The sequence below is a fragment of the Vigna umbellata genome, chromosome 8 (genome assembly GCF_029865625.1).
Source record: "Vigna umbellata cultivar VRB3 chromosome 8, Vumbellata_1.0, whole genome shotgun sequence".
Lineage (NCBI taxonomy): Eukaryota > Viridiplantae > Streptophyta > Magnoliopsida > Fabales > Fabaceae > Vigna > Vigna umbellata.
Genome location: NC_142172.1, coordinates 48,964,884 through 48,987,775, shown reverse-complemented (window position 1 = coordinate 48,987,775; position 22,892 = coordinate 48,964,884). Strand labels below are relative to the sequence as shown.

At 32.9% G+C, this 22,892-nt stretch overlaps 2 protein-coding genes and 2 pseudogenes across 3 annotated transcripts; 1 reads left to right on the top strand and 3 right to left on the bottom strand.

Annotated features, from left to right (window-relative positions):
- Nucleotides 1–3,309: 3,309 nt before the first annotated feature.
- Nucleotides 3,310–7,388, bottom strand: LOC124840293 (uncharacterized protein At2g33490-like; annotated as a pseudogene). Its single transcript, XR_015781640.1, has 9 exons — nucleotides 6,843–7,388; nucleotides 6,687–6,759; nucleotides 6,530–6,604; nucleotides 6,361–6,422; nucleotides 6,203–6,271; nucleotides 5,812–5,840; nucleotides 5,529–5,736; nucleotides 5,188–5,430; nucleotides 3,310–4,275 (listed from the first exon to the last, which is right to left on the bottom strand). The product of XR_015781640.1 is annotated as an uncharacterized protein At2g33490-like (transcript).
- A 4,991-nt stretch (nucleotides 7,389–12,379) lies between these two features.
- LOC148194882 (delta(3,5)-Delta(2,4)-dienoyl-CoA isomerase, peroxisomal-like) lies at nucleotides 12,380–13,635 on the bottom strand. Its single transcript, XM_088095995.1, has 2 exons — nucleotides 12,957–13,635; nucleotides 12,380–12,750 (listed from the first exon to the last, which is right to left on the bottom strand). Exons 1-2 carry the CDS (start codon nucleotides 13,582–13,584, stop codon nucleotides 12,560–12,562), a joined length of 819 nt encoding a protein of 272 aa, XP_087952121.1. The 5' UTR covers nucleotides 13,585–13,635; the 3' UTR covers nucleotides 12,380–12,559.
- Nucleotides 13,636–15,245: 1,610 nt separating this feature from the next.
- Nucleotides 15,246–20,013, bottom strand: LOC124840289 (serine/threonine-protein kinase PBS1). The gene is made up of 6 exons (XM_047316325.2): nucleotides 19,886–20,013; nucleotides 19,536–19,761; nucleotides 19,064–19,287; nucleotides 18,764–18,953; nucleotides 16,184–16,575; nucleotides 15,246–16,067 (listed from the first exon to the last, which is right to left on the bottom strand). Exons 2-6 carry the CDS (start codon nucleotides 19,684–19,686, stop codon nucleotides 15,609–15,611), a joined length of 1,416 nt encoding a protein of 471 aa, XP_047172281.1. The 5' UTR covers nucleotides 19,687–19,761; nucleotides 19,886–20,013; the 3' UTR covers nucleotides 15,246–15,608.
- A 127-nt stretch (nucleotides 20,014–20,140) lies between these two features.
- On the top strand, nucleotides 20,141–22,798 carry LOC124840288 (exocyst complex component EXO70C1 pseudogene; annotated as a pseudogene).
- Nucleotides 22,799–22,892: the final 94 nt, after the last annotated feature.

Here is a 22,892-nt window from a genome sequence, read left to right as displayed (position 1 = left end):
AATTTATTAAAATTTGTGAAAGATTTAATGGACAAAATGTTTTAATAAATAAAGGAAGTTACATATCTGTCCTCCAAGAAAACCAGTCCAAGAATCCATTTCCGAGTCCACATGTTTCCGTCCATTCCATGCAATCCAAAATCAGTTCTGACGTGAACAACGCAGCCAAAACTGTTTCTCAACCAAACAAAATCGGTTCTCATCATATGGGAATTCGTTCTCCAACATCAGTAACACCACAAAAACGATCTTGCAAACATGAAATCAGTTCTTCGACAACAAGATCACCAACACATAATCGATTCTACAAATATGAATCGATTCTTCAAAAGCTAAAATGGTTAACGTCAATGGAATGAATTCTAAAAAACCCAGAAAAGATTCATCGTCTAAAATAAAGCAGAGGGCCACTTTTGTAAATTCCCACTTGCTGAGCTGGCTTTTTGCTTCTCATCGGCTCATGTTGGTGATGATCATCATCTCTCTCACGCAAATAATCACTTTAAATTAATTACTCTCAAATCAATTAAAAGAAACATTAATTCCTGAAAGTGAACACAATGTTAGTTATATTTTGATGATTGAAGTATATGAGTACATTATAAAACAATTGAAATATCACTTTGTAATTAAATTAATTAAATTTATGTATTGTGTTGAAAGTTTTTAAAGGCTGTACTGGTTAAATTTTTATAAGTAGTCACATATTATTATCAAATAATTATAGAAAAAAATTAACGATGAAAATGTTACAAAACTTTCATATACATTAAATATTTGCTAAATTATGAAAGAAAAATTGAAAAATAATATTTTTAAATATCATTGATAATGGAAAAAACGTGAATTGCTGATTCTTAAGTAAACAATAATCATAACTACTTTTTAATATTTAAATAATATTAATATTTAAATATTGTTAATAATTTCTATTCAAATATTTTTTAATAAATAAAATTATTAGTAATAGAAATATTAACTATTGATTAATTATTCAAAATTTAATTTTATAAAATTATATTTTTTATTTAGAATCACGAGATTGATGCTATTTTTTAAAATACTATTTTTTTTAAAAAAAATATTGTAATTAATTTTTTTTTCATTAAATTTGTTTATATTACAATTTACATTAATTTTTTTATTTAATTTATATTTGGAAAACTTGTTTTAAATAATTTAATTTAAAATGGAGAAACAAAATAAAACATTATCGTGAATATCTATGAATATTGTAAATATTAAAAAAGATAAATAATGAGACATATTTTTTAACCGAAAACACTAGTTATACCTGTCCCGTTCTCATTCAGGATTGCATACATGTTATATTTTCATTGTATAAGCCCCTATTAATGTGACAATATTACTAACAAGGAAATTGATACGTTAAATTGTTGCACCAAATCCTACAAACTTTTTCATTCTACTACCCATAAGGCAAAACAAAATAAATAAGTAAAGAGATAAGCAATCTGGATTAAAATTTTGAAATCGTTACTCATTAAGAAGTTTGTGTTCTTCCAAAAAATTATTATTCAGTGCAGGACCTTTGACAGCGTGATCATGTAGTAGAGCGTGAGATGTTTTACGCAACACAATTTGGTGCCTAAGATCAATGTGTGACTATTGGAGACTTAGTTTTCCTTTAATATGAAAAACTCAAATATTAACAGATTCCAACTTCCATAGTTCCATTTATTGATGCTATTTAAAAAATATCTTTGCATTTAATTCTAGGGACTGTAATTTTTTTTCTTATAGTTAAAATTTCAATAACATATTTCCCCCCTAGCATACCTTAACCCTTACACTATTTTACACATGTATTTATTGGGAGAAAGAAATGAGTAAAACAATTTACACATGTAGTTTCTCCAAAATAACCTTAAATAAAGAATAAAGAATCCAAACATAGCAATTGGCAGTGGCATTACCGGGGTTTCAAGAGAGCTTTTGACCAAAGTTTCTAGTGAAAAAATATAAATTGAATGTGAATACTCCAATGGTTCCTTAAAATTGAATAGTGTTGTAATTAAAAAGATTAAGAGGGTATTGTAGTAAGATTTAGAATGATTTGTCACTTTTCGCCCTAAAGTGAACTTTCTCGCATTAAATAGCTTGCTTAAAAGAAAAATTCCACAGCTCAATACATGGTCATTTATTTCACTAAAAATTAAAAATTGAATAATCGCCCCCATTGCTGGGTGAATTAACAATAATAACGACAGAAAAATAATTATAAAGGAATATTTACAGATTTGCAACCGTACCAAACTATGAGAAACAAAACTTGACCCTCACGATATTGAATAGAGCATACCTTCTTAAAAACAGTTAATCTGCTTAAGTGCCATACCTGGGTCATTGAATATTATTAATATAAGCATGTACATCCCTGAAATCAAGAAATAAACTGGGTTAAACAAATTTTGCTTATAGGATTATTTATACTACGAGCATAGTAAGCCAATTTTGGTTTTAAATGTGTAAAAACATACCATGCAGGCTTCTACAAATTGGGATGAAAAAGAATGGACTGGGAGTAACTAATTTGAATAGAGATTATATTCTGTTGTTTCAGAGGCCTCGTCCAACCCAAAGTTTGGGAGGAGGGGAATCAAGAGGGTGAAGAAAATTCAGAGTATTGGTTGAATAGGATGACATAGAATCCGTCATGTTCCATTCCATTATTTTTAGTTTTAAGAAGCGTATTGGTAAATAGTACCCTTTGAACAATGGTTAAGGAACATCTACTTTTCACCCTATTAAAGGCTTATAAATACTTGACAAATCAAGTACAAAATGTTATTACGTTTTCAAAATTTCTGTATAATACATGTTTTTGAGTTCATTAAATATTTATACTTTTCCTTCTTTAATCAAACACCCTAGAGGTGCCCGCTAGCATTTGGTTTTAAGAAATTCAAACAACATAATTAATGTCATTTAATTTAAATCCTTTCTACCAATTCAAACAGCTTAAAGATCCCGTGCTTGCACTTCGAATAGATTCAATGCCAATTCACATTTCTAGTATGTGAAGAGGTGTCTATGAAAGAGCATAATAAATATAGGGCTTTCCATGAACTTAATATATGGGATTGAGTGATAACCCTCGTGTCCATATTATTTCTCTTGAAACCAAGTAGACTTTTCAATTTAACATGAAACTTCAATTACATTCAATAATTAATAACAAATACTTACTTAAACCGTGAAAACAAAAAACAAGTAATTAAACAAAAATAGTCCATTTTAAATATTACCTCCAGACAAGGCAACCCGAGCAACAGGCCGACAGCCGTCTCATGATGGCTAACTAGTAGATGAAGCAATGTACAACGGAGGAGGAGAATCAACATACTCGGATATTGATGATCTGTTAGGGTCTTCTGGAGGTCTTGACCCATCTAATGCTGTAACTTTAGCACTGCTAGAAGGTATGGAGAAACTTCGAGCCATTGCTGAAGGAGGCATTGGCAATGGAGATGCTGCATTTGATGTAACCAAATTATTTCGAGCAGAAAGCTGGGGACCTCGGGACACCAATGGACCTGAATGACCCACCAAACCTAAAAGCTTAGAATTGGATGCGGAAATGGTTGGAGGCCTTGGAAGTTCATGAAGCTCATTTATTTTTGGTGAAGATGAAAGAGGGGGAGAAGCACTAGGAGATACTTTTGGAGATGATGATGATGGAAACTGAGGAATTGATGTCCGTAAAAGAGGTCCAGAAAACAACTGGACACTCTCTACAGAAACAGGCTTGGTTGGCCAAGCATTACTTACCAATGGACCAGAAAAGGCTTGTCTTTTAATCTTTTTAGAGTAAGCAGTAACAAAGTCATGATTTGAGGATAAATTACCATCAATTGAAGGAGGTGGCAATCTAGTGGTAGCAGTATTGGTATTACTCTCCTTGACTACAGACTGCACAGTCCTAACATTCGGACCAGAAAATGCCCCATCTCCAAAAGTTTTTCCATATTTCTTCTGTTCCAGTGGGGATGAATGCCACAAATTCTTCATAGGCTCATCTAAATTTGCCTTTATTTTGGAAGGTATTTGCTTACTTGACGTCGGAGATACGGTACTCTTTGCATCAACTGGTGTAGGCAGCACATATGAATTGAACTTCCGTGATAAAGTTGGCCGCATCTTACTCAGCCTTTCTCTAGAATCATATTTATTATCAGCTAAAAGTGGGGCAGATTGGCTCGCTGACCTAACCCTAAAGGAGAATGAATTCCTGCGAAGCTTATCCAAGTTTTCCTACACAATAAACAACACGCATATTTATAAGAGTTCAAAAATTTTAGATTATAAGGAAATTAACTAATCTCGTTTCAAATGCATCAAGAGGCCTCCACTTGGGTCATATATATCAACCTGTGTAGTATTTCCAGTCCTAAATCCAGTGAGGTTTTTGTTTTTCCTTCCCTTTGCTTTTATGGGTTGAAGAAGCATGCATGACTCAACATTTCAAAAAGAGAGTAATTAGGCCAATCTAAGATTTTTATAGACAAAAATTAAAACCAGAAGTATGGATATGATCCAAAAAATTGAAAATCATAAGGTTAGTGTACAACTTTCATATAAACTATATGGATAGACAAGAGATATTGATATTCCAGGTTATATTCTGGATTTTCTTAGTTCTTAATCCACCCTTCCAGTTTTCATCCAAACTGAATTAGTTGTTCACACAATTACATTTGAAAACAATATTACAGATGAAAAGTTCCTGCACATAAGAACATCACTTAGGGTTTAAAACCACAACTGCTAGGAATGAAAATAAACAGAGGGGAGAGAATATGGGGAGTGTATAGCAGGAGGAATACGAAATTCCGTGAGAGGTTTAGGTGGGATGTAAGGTGGATAGGGGGCCTACTTCCCATCATCACACCCGACATCTATCACTACTTGTGTGCTCAATGAATTCCTACTCATATTGATGCAGGTTTGCTGGAATGGTTGCTCAATCATGGTAATGTTCATTTCTCAATGTGATTGAAATATGAAAAAGACGTTAAAAAAATTACTACTTTTTCTATTTTCGAAAGGTAGTTTGAGTTGTCTAATGTAGAAACATCTTGCTCGTGTTCATTTCTCAATGTGATTGAAATATTCAAAAGACGTTAAAAAACATTACTAATTTTTCTAGTTTCGAAAGGTAGTCACCTTCTTTGAGTTGTCTAATGTAGAAACATCTTGCTCGTGTTCATTTTGTGTATAGTCAAAACTCAGCTCCCCATCATCATTCTCATCATGGCTGTCACCATCTTCATCTTCATCTTCGTCATCATCATCATCCTCCCCTTCAATACCAATGAAGTGGTAATCAATGTGATGTTGTTCTGTTACTAATTTTACGTGCGGCTCTGCTGTCTCAAGAGATTTAACTGCTGTCTTGAAGAAACACAACTGTTTCGGGGGATAAAGGAGGCAGTATCAAAGGAAAGAAACATTAAAAATGAATAACTCTCCCACACTGGAAAGTAAATATTGGGAACAAGTAAAACCTGAGCTGCATGGTGACGTGCTGCCTGTGTTAGAAGGCTCCACGATTGACCTTGCTTCAGAGATTTCAAGCGGAAAACAAATAAGGTGGCCTCCTCATCATATTCATCACGAGCAATTTGTAACTGCTGCAAGGAAATAGTCTCTGCTCTTCCGCTTCTAGACCTACCTCTTTCTCTATATCTTGTTAACATGGACTCGTATGCAACTCTGCAGATTATAGACCGAAAAGATAAGGCGCGAATCACATTCAAAGACAATTATATCCAATAAAACACGCCAAACCTTTTTTCGTCACAATGTCGCTTCATCTCCTGTTTCAACGTGAAGGAAAAAAAATAATAAATAATCATTTGCAAAAAGGATAGAGCAAGATATGGTAAAGTCAACAAATAAGCGAGGAATGTTGTTGGGGGATATAAGGTTGGGTTGGAGGTAAGGTAGAGAAAGGTGGTCGGAGGTGGGAGTACCCACTAAGATAAAACTAACATATTAAATTTGTCGAATAAAAAAAGAAGCTAGGAATCTTGTTTGGATGAAATATAATCATTGAAATAATTGTGTTGATGGGCGTACTGTAAGGGAGTTAAAAATGGTGGTAATATTAGGAAGCAAATAAAGAAGGGTAGTCCAAATATGAATGGAGGAGATAAAGATTGGATTAGATAGAAGAAACCTCAACAATTCGAAGTTCATTGAGAAGAGAGTCCGAGGGAACGGTAATTGTCTGGGTAATATGAGAGCGCTGAAATTACAAAAAGGGAAAAAGGATTAGAAAAGCAAAGAGAGAGATTGTTGAAGATTTAGGTTAGTAGGGAATGAGTAGGGACTGACATATTTATCAATGAGCTTCTGGAGTTGAAACTGCATTTTACCAAGCATTATGAGAACTTTGCCTGCATGAGCGCATCAAATGGAAAATAGAAAGAGAAAGAGAAAGTTAGTTGGTAGTTGGGTACGATGAGTGAGTTTATGTAGTGTAGGAGAGATAAGAGCATAGTACCGCTTTCTTCATCGTCATGCAAGGCGGTGTTCTGAAGAAGGCAAGAGCCCAATTCTCCCAAGGATTCTGAGAATTCTGGAAGAGAAGAAAGTTTCCATAATTGATGTGTCTTAAAATAAATAAATAAAAAATAGAAAGGAACAGGAACAGGAGATACCATAAGCACTATTGGCGGCCGCGGCAGCCGCGGAAAGCAAGCTATCGTAGCAGTCTCTCATGTCTTCCATGTCCTGAAGTGGATGAAGACTTGAGTGTGAATATGAATTAGAAATTGAACCCTAAAATTAAAATTGAAAGGAAAGAAAAGAAAAACCTGGGTAGCCTGAGCGAGGTCCTCTAACTGGGACAAAGGCAGAATGTTAGAGCGGTCACGGTGATGGTGATGCTTCTCTAACGTCAGAACTCCCAACTTTCTCAGAGACCTCTTCATCTTTTACGCAAAGGAATGGATCAGAGAACCGTGGCTTCGCTCTCTCTCTATATCTATCTATCCCTGCCTCTGATGAATGAATGGTAAGTCAGTGAAGGAGGTAACTGCATAACAAGTTGAGCTGAGCTGAGCTCCGAAATTCCAAATCCAATTAACAAACTCTTATTACTATTTCTTTCTTTCTTTCTTTCCTTCTTGGCTTTTTCCTTTTCTCTCCCGCGTTTCGACACAATTTCTTTATCAAACCTAATCCTCCTCCTAAATTCCAACACATCCTGCATTTAATTAACAAATATATAATTAAATAAATGTTTTTAACGTCTGAACTAAATTTGCATTGGCATGATTTTGTATGGTCAATGAGTGTATAATTGGAGATGTAATAGTGTGGGCGAAATCACTTCCGAAATGTTTGACCCTTTACAAAAGAAAACAAAATATCAAGTTCTAAGTAGTTTCGAGAATAGAAGACCAGACCATGATTCCTGAAGGGAACAAAGAAAAATAAGACTTTCATTTTATTTTTTGGTCAACAAAACGTGTTCCCTGACGTGAATTCCAAGTTATTTACTCTCAATAACCTCCTTTTGGTCCCACACCTCATTCTAACTCCTTCTTTGATGTTATTTTTATTTTAATTTTATGATGAAATATGTTTTTTTTAACTTTAATTAAAATTAGAATTTTTTTTAATTTTAATTAAATTAAATTTTATGATTTTAAAAATTAAATTTTTTAATAAAATTTTGTAAAATTTATTTAATAATTTAAATATATTTTATAATAATATTTAAGTTGTTTATATGATATTTTTTTAATATTAATTAAGAACACAATTCAACCTTAAATACCTTAATAAAATTTAATTACAAAAATTAAATTCATACAATTTTAAAAATAAAAAATTAAATTAATTCAAAATTTTAACAATAGATTAATTTTTAAAAGTTAAGAAAAAAAATATTTAATCCTTAATTTTAAAAAACAAAATTCACTCTGAGTTATGCTGAACTTTTTTTTTAAAGAACCTTCTCTTTTATTACTTTTAGAACAAATCTTGCTCCATTTACATATATATTGCCACCTCATTATACTTCCACTTCCAATAAATTTGTATATCCATTCTATAATAATTTTTTTTTCTTTATACAAAAAAATAATTTTTTAATGACCATATAGTTATGAATGCTGTTTGTTTAAAAAGATGGATTCTGAACAGAAAGAAAGAACTAGGATGGTTCGGGTTTGTATTTTCATTCATCCGGAATAAATGCAGATACACTTTTTCGTATTTGTCAATGACAAGAAGAAAGAAAGAAAGGTCATGTGACTTTATTATATTACACATTTATCCATTCAAGTTACACGTTAAAATCTCCAAATTTCAAATTTACAAATTACATTACATGTTACTTATACATAAAATCAGTTATTGTTACTTATATAACTTACCATAGTTAATTATATAACACAATATAATAATACTAATAAGTAAAAAAAAATACAAGAATAATAATAATAATAATAATTTAATAAATTTTTTATTAATAATAAAAAATTTTAAAAATAATATATTAATATTAATAAAAATATTCATTAATAAATAATAATAATAATAATGCATTTATATAAAAAAATAAGTTATTAATAATAAAAATTAAAAATGATAATAATTATAATTATTATAAAATTAAAATAAATAACAACATATAATTTATAATATTACTACTGTTAGTATTAGAGAATTAAAATAATAATAATAGTAAAAGTAAATTTATAAATTAATATTAAAACTATATTAATTAAAATTACTTATTATAATAAAATAATTTAATCATTTCATAAATATCATTTTTTTATTTTTGAATATATTGTATCAATCAAATCATTAAAAAAATCTATTTAATATAAATAACTTATCTTTTCTCTCTCTTTTCCTTCATTTCCATCATTTCTCAGTCTTTCAAATTTAGCACTTAGAATAAACACATCCTAAAAGAAGGTTATCAAGTAATTGGTGGGTTACCAAAAAAATATTTCTCTTCTTTTTTATGTGAAAGAATTTGAGTTTTCTGCCTTTTGTATTCACGTGTGGTGGAATACTACAGTTTGAAAATATAAACCATTTCAACTTTTAAAAAACAAATTTTAAAATTTAAATAAAAAAAATTGTATTAATTTTCTAACTTATGTTTGTGGAAAACATTTAAGGTAATTCTCATGTCTACGAGGATATACGCAATACAAATAACAAATGATATCTCTTTGTTTCTCAGTGACTAACAACTTCCCAAAGGTCATACGTAGAAGATGACTTTTCGAAGAAGAATATTTTATAACAATAATCAAAAGATGAATTTACTAAGTTAATAACAACTTTGTAAAAGAGATAAAAGTTTACATACAAAACCTACTATTACGTTATTTAACTATCTAGAAGAATAAACTTATTATCATATATTTATATCTACATCTATATATATAAGTATTCATTTATTTTATTTTGTATTTTCTTAAACTGTTTACTTAACCGATCATTATTTTCATTATCATATTACTTTAGGATAAACATAATAAATTAATCTGACCTATTTACTTTTGACAAAAAGTGAAGGCCTACCTTGCATAGTTAGTCAAAGTGGGTTCACTATCATTTTTTTTTCTTTTAAAATTTTGTTATTGGATTGACAGATTTTTTTTTAATTTTGTTATATCTATATATAATATACATAGTTTAATTTAAACAAAAAAATTAAGTTGGAAAATCCATCTTTTTCTAGTCTACTAGGTTGATCAATAGGACAAGATAACCAAAACCAATTAGACATATACTAAAATCTTTTATTTTATCCGTGGTTATAAGTTTTTATATTTTTCAATTAGATACATTTTGTTTGATTTTGTGGACTGGAGTGACGTATTAATATATGTGATTAATATATGTGATTAATATATATATATATATATATATATATATATATATATATATATATATATATATATATTAATTGATTATTCTTACTTGATTCATAAGTATTAAGTATGAGTATCTAATCCAGTTTCGTTATCCATTGAATATTTTAAAACCTAAAAATATTTATGAATATTTAAATATTAATATTTTATAAATTTTTAAAATAAAATTATAAAAGTATATAATATAATATAATATAAATTAAAATTTAATTTTAATTAAATTTAACTTAAGAAAATATAAATTAATTTTAATTGTAATTAAATTAAATTTAATAAAATATAAATTAAATTTTAATTTTAATTTTAATTTTTTACAAATAATATATCTAGATATAGATAGTATAATACTTGTACCACTTACTAGTAAATTATATTTGAATATCTTTTAAAAAAAGTTTAAGGATGAAAATACAATTATTAGTGTAAAAAATATAGAGGGTAGAAAAATCATTTAAAATTTCACTTCACATATTTTTATTTTTTTATATTGACCTATGATACTGAAATTATTTTGTAAAAAATTTATATTTTAAAATTTATATTTTTCACAACTTATTTAATTTTTTTTTTAGAAAGATCAATTTATCTGTACTAACATTTTATCAAGTAATTTGATTTAAATTATAGTTAAAAAGTAATTAGTTTATCTAAATTAATATTTTCAAGATGTTTTAAATAATTTTATTTGAAATTTAAATATATATATATATATATATATATATATATATATATATAATTATCTATTTGTAATAATAAAAAACTCACAGGTACTTTTTTTTAGGATACTTAGAAAAGAATAACATGGAGGTACCACAGGTAGCAAGTAGAAGCTGTCTCAACTTATTTCCATTACTAACCTTCATTATTGTTACCTTTCCGTGCTTTTACACAAGAAATAAAGAAATAAATAGTGACAAAATTAAATTTGAAATTCTTTTTAAATTTAGATATTTTTACTTAATTCCTATTATTTTTTGGTTTATATTTAGGCTATATATTCAATTTTTTCCCCATATTTTATTTGAACTCAATTTTGTTACAATTTTCTTTAGAATGGTACAAAGTTGGCCCTTTTGGTAAGATGACGTGATTATGTGATGGAGTGTTTTGGTGGAATTTAATATGTATTTGCATTAATTTGAAGCCAAGGTTGGTTAAATAAAAGAAGGGTTTCTTCCGAGTTAAAAAACATTCTGTATTCCTACAATTGGAAATTTGGAGAACATTTGAAAAGTTTGATTGTGGTGGTGGCCGATTTCTATTTGGCCTATTGAAGTTTGGATGATTTTGGAGTAGACGTTGACGATGACTTGCAATCCTTAGATGGTGATGAAAATTCTCAATAAATTCATAAGAGATAAAGGATTGTCATACAATGACTAGATGTAAGATTTGGAAAGCTAAAAGTGGATTTGGTAAATTTGGTAATATTAAACTGCCAAAAAACATGACTTATTATAAGTGGCAATTAGGAATATATTTCAGTGTTATGGACAAGTTTATTGATGCTATATGAACATATTTCAATGGAAACATACAAACATTTTTACATTTTTTTTCCATTGAATCCCTTTCATCTGATTTTACCCATCAAGGGAAATAACATGAACATTTGATTTTGCAGTCTCAAACACAACACTACAATCTTGGATACAATAAAAATAGATCTCTACAGTCCTAATTATTTTTATAAAAATTCTAAAACAAATGTTCTAAAACTTCATTTTTCTTCTTGTTTAGTTTTGTAATGTTGTATTTACATTGCCACATTAAATGATCACTCACCCAATTTCATTTAGGGGTTCAATTAAAAAATATAATTTTTTTTTAACTTAACAAAATTTAGGGGTTCAATAGAATTTACAATTTTCTATAAAATTAAAAACAACATAATATTTTGTAAAGATTACACTTATATAATATGATCATATATATATAATTGGTTTCAACACCATTTTTAATATAGTATTTATTAATCTTTTCTCATTAGATACTCATAATTTTTATATTTTCAATTGAGTTACGGTTCAATTTTCTTTTATTAATTGGATGTAATTGTTATTTTATTCATCATCTAATTTTCTTTCCTCTTAAGAAATAAAAAGTTGTGTAATTAATATAAAATAATATTGATAACATATCAAAACAAGAATAATAGTCACGACCAAAAAATTAAATGAGAAAAAAAATATTTAAAAAATAAAAAACTTTAAGTATCAAATAAAAAAGTTAATTAAAATAGATAAACTTTTTTCACACTCGGTTAAGGGAAGAAGACAAACCTTTTAGGCTGTCACAACTTCAAAGGCAGGCAAATAAGTTTTCTTTGGCTAAATTAGCTGTTTGTGTTTCATTATAAGGGGAGGCATGTAATTGTTAAGTCCCACAAAGAGTATAAAGTGAATTAATTTGAGGTTAATTGCAGTCCTATGGAGACACAGAAATGAGATGATGTGGTAATACATTTTTCATGTACTCATAAGAGAATTTGAAACCAAATATATATGAAGAATGCGAGCAATATGACAGAGAATGGACAGGGTATAGTGTAAGCGGCAATATGGATGAGTTGAGTAGTATAAATATGATAAGTGGTGTTCAAATCCAAATGCATCATACCATGATTAGAGCTTGGAAAATACTGGCTTGCGTTTCTGTTTCTGTGCCGTCACTGCTTCAGTTAAGTCAGAGGATAACAATCTGGCAGAATTCAAGGTTGCCACATAATCCAACCCCTGATCCACGGTTAAGTCCCTACTTTTAAGCAGCACCATTTTTGTCCCAACAACAGCAAGGGGAGACTTGATGGCAATTGCTGTCCAGAGTTGAAATTCAAGTGATTAAGTCCAACAATAAGTCAATTACTTTTAAGAATAAGAATTACTACTGAGTCGTATGCAAATAGTGTAAGTATTAGTCATTAGTGCAAATGGAAAGAAGGAAGGAATGGATGAATGAGTGGTGCTGCATTTGGTTAGGTTAGACAGATATTTCATTGAAGATTGAAGGGGAGGAAGGAACCTTGAGCGAGATCCATGACGGCCTGATCGAGGTGATGTTTGGAGTCGAAAACGCGAGAAACGAGACCTAATTCCTTAGCCTCCTCACCGGTGAAGGTGCGACCGGTCAAAGCCAGTTCCATGGCGTTGCCGAACCCCACAATAAGGGGTAGCCTCTGAAGAGTTCCCAGATCAGCCGCCAGGGCCAAATCCACTTCTTTAACCGAAAAAAACGCCTCCTTCGTGCACATCCTGATGTCACACGCAGTGACGATGTCAATTCCACCACCGATGCACGCTCCGTGGATACTCGCAATCACAGGCTTCCGGCACCGTTCAAGGGCAGTGACGGCATCTTGCATCGCCATGATCTGTCGGCGGAGGGCCTCGCCGGAACCCGAATTGGATGCGGTTGATCCCAAAATGGAGAGGTCGATGCCGGAGCAGAAGTGGTTGCCAGCGGCCGATAAGACGATGACCTTAACGTCGGGGTCGTGATCGAGGGCACAGAGGGCCTTGGGGAAGTGGATGAAGAAATCATGGGAGAGAGCGTTCCGTCGTGATGGACGATTCAATATAACATACCAAACACCGGATTTTGGGGTCTTCTCCGATATTTCCAGACTTGGGTATTTGTATTTCTCTTCCATTCTCTCTTATAACTCTATCTCTACCACTTACCCTCTATTTATCATATTTCATTACATGTGCAATGATCTTTCAATTCATGCACAACACGTTCTTTTATCTTTCCTTACCATCACATTATTATTATTTCTTTCTTATTTCATAAATATAGTTTTAATGTTTGTTATATATTTCTTGTTGAGAGAAATTTCGTCATTTTGTGTAAAATGATTATTTCATCATAGAAATGTTTTAATCGAATTTATTGAAACAACATTTTCAGCTCAATTACTTACTAGGAGTAGTTTTCTCATATTTTTTTTTCTTTAAAATACATAATACAGGATTAAAAGAAAAATATGTATTTAAATTATTTTTGAAATTATTAAATATATTAAAATAAATTTCCAATTAATGGAGGAATTAGAAATTGTTTTTGGAATCATTTTTCATTTCTTTCAATTTTTGAATTACATTTCATTTTCACAGTTTCAATCATCATACCTTAAGTTTGTCAAATTGATAGACTTCTTTGATAAAAAACTTATTTATCACTTAAAAGAACACACAGATAACTGAGAAACAAAACTGTATTACTCTGGACTCAAAAAATACACTGTTACAACACCTTAACTCTCAAAAAGGAACAACCTCATGTCTATACATAAAAAATTATTCAAAAGTTATCCTGCTACACAACCTCTACCTTCTATAAAGGCAACACAACCCGCTAATCAACTTCTAACTAATTCCTAATATGTTTCCTTCTATCATGTATTCATTATATTTTATCATATTATATTTTAACGTCATAATTTTATTTTTTAAAAATATTTATAAGGATTAAGAAAAAATATATATTTAAATTAACTTTGACTTCGTATCCTCCAATTGAGATTTAATAAAAATGTTAATTCATCTTTAAAATCACTTTATTATCTTTTGGAATAAAATTTCATCTTTATAACTTTTTTTTTCTATTATAATATCCAATTAAGTAACATTTTTTAATCTTTCAATGAGAAAGAAACTAAGAATGTGAGTTAGAAAGACAAGATATATTATTTTTGTGGCACTATACATATAATTTTATATTTTTTAGTTTATTTATTATTATTAAATCATAGAAAGATCATGATATTAATAACAAAATCACTTTCTACATCATCAATCAATGAAAAATGTAAAATTATTGTTGTAAGAAAAGTCGTGGTAGCAATTTTGTAATCAAGAAAAAGTTTTTCAATGATGATTATTTGGAGACCGTCGTGGAAAAATCAAGATTTGACATTTAACGATGATTATATAATTGAATAATCGTTAAAAGTTTGAGCACAAAAACAAAAAACAATGTTTGTATGTGAATCATCGTTAAAAGAGTTAGAGATGACGAGAAACAACGAAAAGAATGAGAAATAACGACGTTAAAAAAGTTTTTCACTTTAAAAAGTGTGGAGTCTTTTCTCCTTTCTCACATTGTGCATATCGAATAATTTTTATATAATCAATCATAAACAATTAAAAATATTTAAATACAACAAAAGTTTTAGATATTAAAAAGATATTGATTGTCTATGAATCATTACTCATAACTCCTTTTAAATAATTTTTCCTTGTTAAATAAAGAAAATTGCATTCTAGTGGTATAAAAGTTTATTGCTTAGAGCAGGGAAGAGCAGAGACATAAGAGGGAAACTTGGATTCTCGTATTTTAGCTAAGAAAGAGTAAATGAGTTGGAAAAAACATTTCTGTCCTTGCACCATTATCAAAAATACATTAACCTCCTACTTGTAACAAATAATATACACTTTCCAAGTCCAACTCCAATGTATTCGTGAGCAGGAGGTAAATGAAAGATACATAAAAGAAAGCTAAGTGATTTCGGAAAGATTTTGGTCGGAGGCATGGACGGTAAGGAATGGCCGCAAAACAGATTCTAAAAGGAGTAGAATCCGGTGAATGGCTTTCAGTGGCTGGCATTGCGTGGGCATGCTTAGCCAAGCGAGACAGAAGAGGGTGATGTGAATAGTACAATGTGAAGAGAGCCTAGGCGTTAGAACCATCAAAACTGCCCTGCGCACTTTGTCGTCTTTTCTCTCTCCAATTCTCTCCCCACATCTTTGCTTCAGCCACCGCACGTTCTCTATCAAGATCCCTGTTGTTTAACATCCTTGCAGTTTCACGTGGGGACTCATCTTTCTCACACCCTTCCAAATCCCATCTCCTTCCAGATCCTCCACCTTGGTCATTTTTCAATATTCTTCCACCCTGATCATCTCTGTTCCTTTTATCATCACCACCTCCCTTATGGTCATATGCCTGGTTCGCTAGAAAAGAAAGGGCTGTCACCACATCCCCAATGAGAGGACGCGCTGCGGCCTGTTCCTGAATGCACATTGATGCCACTGCTAGAGCTTGGTAAAGACCCCGCATGGGATACCGTCCATGTAGCTCTGGATCTGCTAACTTTGGAAACTTTCTGCGGTCATTGAACAGTGGACGTGCCTGATCCAACATACATAAAACCATCATTACATTACTACCCTGCTGTTAACTATGCATAAGTTAATGTAATGCAAGCCAAACTAATAAAGACAAGGAAGGATTGGACGACTACCCACCCATGTGACAAGGTTTTGTTCTCCATGGGGTCGAGTGCTGTCAATGGCTTTACGCCCAGTAATCAGCTCCAAGAAGACTACCCCAAAACTATATACATCAGACTTCACAGTCAGCTGTCCAGTCATAGCATATTCTGGGGCACAATACCCATAAGTTCCCATGACCCGGGTGGACACGTGTGATTTGTCACCAACTGGTCCAAGCTTTGCAAGCCCAAAGTCTGAAAGCTTTGGATGATAATCTTCGTCAAGTAATATATTAGACGATTTGAAATCTCTATAAATGACAGGAGGATTTGCCTTGTCGTGAAGGTATTCCAATCCTTTTGCTGCCCCAGCAGCTATTTTCATCCTAGTGTTCCAATCCAATGGTTCCTTCTCCGGGGGAAGATCTGCACTCAAGTCCATAAATAACATTTTTTTTAAATCAACAGAATTACATTGTCTAAGAAAGCGGTGATGTAAAAGACGAGCCATTCATTCTCCTCTCTAACCAAAGTTCCGAGATGCTAATCAATAATTAGAAGGCATATAAGATTATCACAAAGCAAAATGGAAACATTTCTAGCAGACTATATAATGGTTATCAGATCATCACATGTATCACATTCCTTTTCCATAGCTAGCAATAACATGGAAAGATAGTCCAAACACTTGGATGGCTTGGCTTTATTACAAAAGGCTTCATATTTGAACAGCCAGAACCACTTTATAGCATATCCATGGTCCATGGTGAAAAATAAACTCTAGTGTGACAACTTAATTCTTTTATCTATGTCTCTCTTGAAGAGGCCAAAGCAGCACCTTGAATGTGTAGAAGATGCTTTCCTCCATCCTTCTCGTTAAATTTATAGTGTGAAAGTTTCATTAGTCATTTAGACACAGTCTGCTATTCTATGATATCTCGCAATTTGAGACCATAATGAATATTAAATAGTTACCTTCCTTTATATTATTTTCTTTCAACCTAGAAGTAAAGTTAATGTTTAGGTTCCAAATCCTAAATTGTCAACTGGTTTTTTAGACCCAGTGTACTTAAAGGAAGGCAGAACCAGAAAACAACGGATACAGCAGCAAATAATTAAGGAAAATACACTCAAACAAGGTTATCTAATTGACATTCCACTCATGAATTTGAAAGCTAATTTTTAAATAATGAATCATAATTTGTATCAAATCATAAGATTCCAAGACAAAAATAAAATAAAATTCTTCCCTATATATATCATTTCATATAGATGATAAATAGTGATCTATGATTTTTTTTAACTAGAAATAGATAAAACAACTTAAGCATACATCTTAAAAAACAAAATATCATTTCCTATACATGATACATAATGCTCTACGTAAAACATTTAAACGATAGAAATAGATAAAACAACTTAAGCAGAAATCTATTGAGTTTGTGAAGTGTTTATTTTACAAGAATGATATCTTATTGAATGAGTGAATTACTTAAATAATATCTTAGTGTTTTCTTATTCTAGATAGGATTATTGACTTATCTTATTTCCTTATTTGGACAAGATTTAGCTCCCTGTTCTAGGTTGCCTCTTCAACAAAAAGAGAGGAACCATAACTGAACAATAATAACAATTTAGGCATTTGAAATATTGGAGATTTGTTGGTCTATCAAAACCCTAACAACATGGCAGAACCTCAGTGGGTTCCACCAAATTGGTATGGGTAGTGATATCGATACTGCAATGTTCGCCTTAGCCTAGTAAGTGTTACCAGGGCTGCAGAGCATGGTCCGATGTTAAGATCCAATTGCAAGGTCTAAGATTTGAGTCCCACATTGAAAGTATGAGATTCTAATGTGGGATTTATAAACTTTCACGACAGTGAAATGGAAAATCAACAATTTTTAACAGCTACAACCTCTATACTTTATAGAGGTAAAGCATGGGAAATAATAACCCAGAGCACATAATATGATGATCATAGCAGCATCTGTGTTCCTGTGAAAGGGCAAAACTCTATCTCTACGCACAATTCTTTATCACCATAATAAGCTCCACACAAAAAAAATGTGTGTAGTTCAAATCACCAAAAGGGAATTTTTCTTTATAAATACGTATGAAAGAAAATTAAACACATACTATAGAGGACAAATGCACAAGAACATATCCAAGGTTACCTTGCAAAGAGAAACAAGATTCTAAGATAGAAAAGCCAAGTATGTCCTATAATGCACTGACTACTACTGGTTTTAATTTCAGTACAGATAATCGATTTAAAGCATCAAATTATACTTTGCTGTATTGGAAAATATACAGTGGTAATTTAGAGTAAAGCATAATTTGATTACAGGTGTTAGATCATGTAACATGGGTGCGTACGTCTTTGGTAAGAAATCCTAAACCATAGATATAATCTTATCCTCCCAAGTATTAGTACTATCGCATAAAGACAGCACAGATACTAATGAGAATTTCACAGTTTGGAAAAGCATTAGCCACTGAGCTTGGTGATCCGGATATTTCTAACAGAGAATACTAGCCATCAAATACTGAACTAAAATTAAAAAAAAAAAATTGTAACGATTGAAATGGGAGGAGTAGAAAAGAAGAATACCATGAAGGTGGTCTTCCAATGATCCCAATGGCATAAACTCATAAACTAAGAGGCGTTGGTCCCCGTCCGCACAGTATCCAATGAGATTGACAAGATTAGGGTGGTGTAGAAGACTGAGCATGAGAACCTCCACGAGGAATTCCCGGTTGCCCTGAAGACCGTTTCTGTCTAACTGTTTAACAGCCACAGCCTGTAGAGGTAAAGGAACACAAGGGAGGAGTTAGTGAGAAGTGAAAGGTGACCTAAGTAGTGAATATAACAAGGTGGACAGAGGATTAACAGAGCAGAAAGAAAGATTACCTGACCAGTGGTTTCAAGGCGGCCCTTGTAAACCCTTCCGAAACCACCTTCCCCCAAAAAGGATTGGGGCCTGAAATTTTTGGTGGCGGCTGCCAGTTCACGGAAAGTGAAAGTCTGTGCGGCAATTTGTACAGCAGGTCCGTCCTTGAGAGCAGCCAATTCCCTTTTGGAGTCACCATTGTTACCATTGCCATTGCTAGATGAGCGTAGCTTGTCTGCTCCGGCTATACAATGGAAATTAAGCAAAATCATATTAAGAAGAAAGAAGTGTGTGCCGAATACTAGAATTCAATAAGAAATTAGGATATAGAGAAAATGATGCGTGATGTGATGTGATGTGATGGGATGAGACGGGGAAGGTAGCAAAAACTAATACGGGATCTGATTTCAATCTGGTTCGTCAGATCAGATCAAGCAGAGTATTGGGATTAAATATTTTGCATAAAAAAGAAGAAGAGGAAAAAGAACTTACCAGAGGCAGAGGGCAGTCTGGAAATACGAGAGGGGATAGGGGGATTAAGATCATGATCGTGATGATGATGAAGATGATGATGGTTTTCCTGGTGAGGGTTGGGATTCAGCTTCTCGTCTTCCCTCGAATCGAAACAAGAAAAGCAACCCATTCCAGTTTCCTCTTCAGTGACGCGCAGACACAGTCAATCAACCAATCAGTCAAAGCCTCATCTTCCAATTCAATCCTAGACAAAACCAAACAGATTGTACGGTTGGAAGGAAGAAAGAAAGAATGAATTTGCGTAACAAAGTGGTTGTAAGGAGAAGAAGAAGAAAGAAGAGAGTTGGGTCCTTTGGTTATGCGCGTACAAGTTAAGTTAGTGGTTCCACTTTCACACTTCCGCCACTGCCAGAAGAAACACCCAGGGGCTTTCCTTTCGATTTAATTGGGCTGGGTTGGATCCTATGTATTATTAAATACTTTTATTAAAACCAGAAATATCCTAAATTTTCTCATTTCAGAAAAACTACCTTTAATTTTATTTTGGTCTTTGGGTGTTTTAAATATGCGCTCCTAATTTCCCATATTTTAATAGATTCTGTTATTTTAACGCTTCCATCAAATTAAGTGACGTTGACTGGTGAGATAATTAGAGAGTTAAGACCTACATAACTCTGATATTTGGGGAACTGGGTTGATACAACGATACTCGAGAAATTAAAATTCCAAGTTTATGGAATTTAAAAATTCCAATTCAAATAAGTGAAGCATATAATAAAATTTACTTTGGGATAAAAAAAAAAAAGAGGAAATATGTGAAGATAATTGTGTAGGGTAATAAAATAACTAAGATACGTATATTAAAATAAAAGAAGTGAAAGTGTTGAGAGGAAAACGAGGGAAAGATATAGATGAGAAAAGAATAGATATGACAGAAGCGAAGCCGAAAAAACGGAATGCCGTGCCTTGTTCCCATTTGGATCAGCGGTCAAGACGGAGCTAGCGAGGCAGCTCCACCAAAATAGCTAAAAAGTAAAAGGAAACAAAATATAGAATAGAAGAGAATAGAAAGTTACATTAGGAGATTGCAGTGAAATGAAGAAAATAATGAGGAAAGATGAATTACTTGGTTCATCCCGTGAGGTGGAATCTGGGGTTTTCCCGCCCGAACCCCCTGTGCAATTCATATGATAACAATAAACACTGAAATTGAACGTTAATGTGAAGAGGCGATGGAGATGTCATCACGAATGAATGAGGTGGAAGATGTTTCTCCTGCAGATGGCGTCCCTGAGCTGGCCAAAGAGTTGGAGCGTATGGTGGATAGATACAGCAGCGGGAGGAGCAATTTTGTTTGGGAGGATGAGGAGGCAGAAGACGAGGACATGTCCCTCTTGCAATTCCTAGACATGGTGGATCGCATCTCCGCTGCTTCGGCTTCCTTATCATCTTCTTCTTCTTCCTCCTCTTCTACTGTGATTGCCTTCCAGGAGGAGTTGGACCTGATCGCCTTCGTCCTAGAAAAAGCAATGTCCCTACTAGAGAAACATCTTTCTCATCTTCTACACGACGACCCCAAATCTAAACCACCCAACAAATCCTTCTCCTTTAATTCTCCCTCATACCTTTCTTCTGTTCCCGAGTCTCCCTCCCCTAGACCACCACAGCAGGATCACCACACCCAAGACCCCTTTGATTTCTCTCCGCAAAAGATTTCTACTTTGAACAAGATCGCCACTGCCATGATCTCAGCCGGCTACCACATCGAGTGCTACTTGGTTTTTGCTAGTTTCAGGCGAACTGCTTTCAGAACCACGCTCCAAACATTTGGATTCGGGAACACCAGGATGGAAGATTTGTGTAAAATGTCATGGGAATCCCTTGAAGCTGAAATTGCAACGTGGAATCAAGTGGTTTGGCACTGCACCACCGTGCTTTTCAAGTCTGAAAGAAAACTTTATAAATCCATCTTCCCCGATCATCCCTCCATTTCTCAAAACTTGTTCTGCGATCTTGCACGACAAGTCATCGTCCATTTGCTCAACTTTGCACAGTGTGCTGTTCTAACAAAATGGACCACAGAGAAACTTTTCAAATTTCTAGATATGTACGAGACCCTGAGGGAAGACGTTATCGGAGGTTCCTATCTGGAGTCGGGAGCTAAGGAGCTGGCGTATGAGGCAGGCACCGCAAGGGACATGATAGTAGAGGCTATTATGGCCATGTTTTGTGATCTGAAGAACTCGATCAAGAACGACAACGAAAGGATTCCTGTTCCGAACGGTGCAGTGCACCCCTTGACTCGGTATGTAATGAACTATCTAAAATATGCATGCGAGTACAAGGATACGTTGGAGGAAGTGTTTGAACAAGGAGAAAGGATAAATGAGAAGGAGGTGAACGAAGTGGAAGATGTAGAGAAGCGGAAGAATTCGGGTTTTGCAGTGCAGTTGATGAGCATAATGGATCTTTTGGATGCAAATGTGGAAAGGAAATCACAGTTGTACAGGGACGATGCTCTGAGGTATTTTTTTCTGATGAACAACGGGAGATACGTAGTGCAGAAGGTGAAAGGGTGTGAGGAGCTTCACGAGCTGATGGGTGACAACTGGTGCAGGAGGAGGCAGTCGGGTCTGAGGTTGTACCACAAGTGTTATCAGAGGGAAACGTGGACTAAGGTGCTGCAGTGCCTGAAGCCGGAGGGGCTACAGCAGGGGACTGGGAATAAGGTCTCCAAACAGCTCGTGAAGGAAAGGTTCAAATGCTTCAATCGGATGTTTGAAGAGATACACAAGTGTCAGAGTTGTTGGATGGTGAGCGATCAACAACTGCAGTCGGAACTCAGAGTTTCCATCTCCTCTTTGGTCATCCCCGCCTACCGCTCCTTCGTTGGAAGATTCAAACAACATCTTGAATCAACCAGACACATCGACAAGTATATCAAGTACCACCCAGACGACATTGAGCTTTTGATTGATGATTTCTTTGCCGGTAATGCTGCCTCCATGCCTCGAAGGAGGTCATGAAGGAAGACACCCACATCCTCCACCCACATACCTCAAACTATTTCATTTCTTTTCGTCTCCTGTAATATTAATCCTTATTTTCCTCTTAATTGATGATAGTTTAGTTTTAAACTGAACTCATCTACAATTTAATTCTTTTTATTTTTGTCAAAAAAATTATATTACCTCTAACCCTTTCGATATAGGACTTTTATTTACTATTTTAAATTCTTATTTTAATTTAATTTACAAAACACTATAAAGATAAACAAACATGTTTCTATTTTTCTCTCACTAATACCATAATATTTGTGTATATGGTAATTAATATATTTTAGTCCTTAAATTATTAGATAACCCCCCGCCTTGA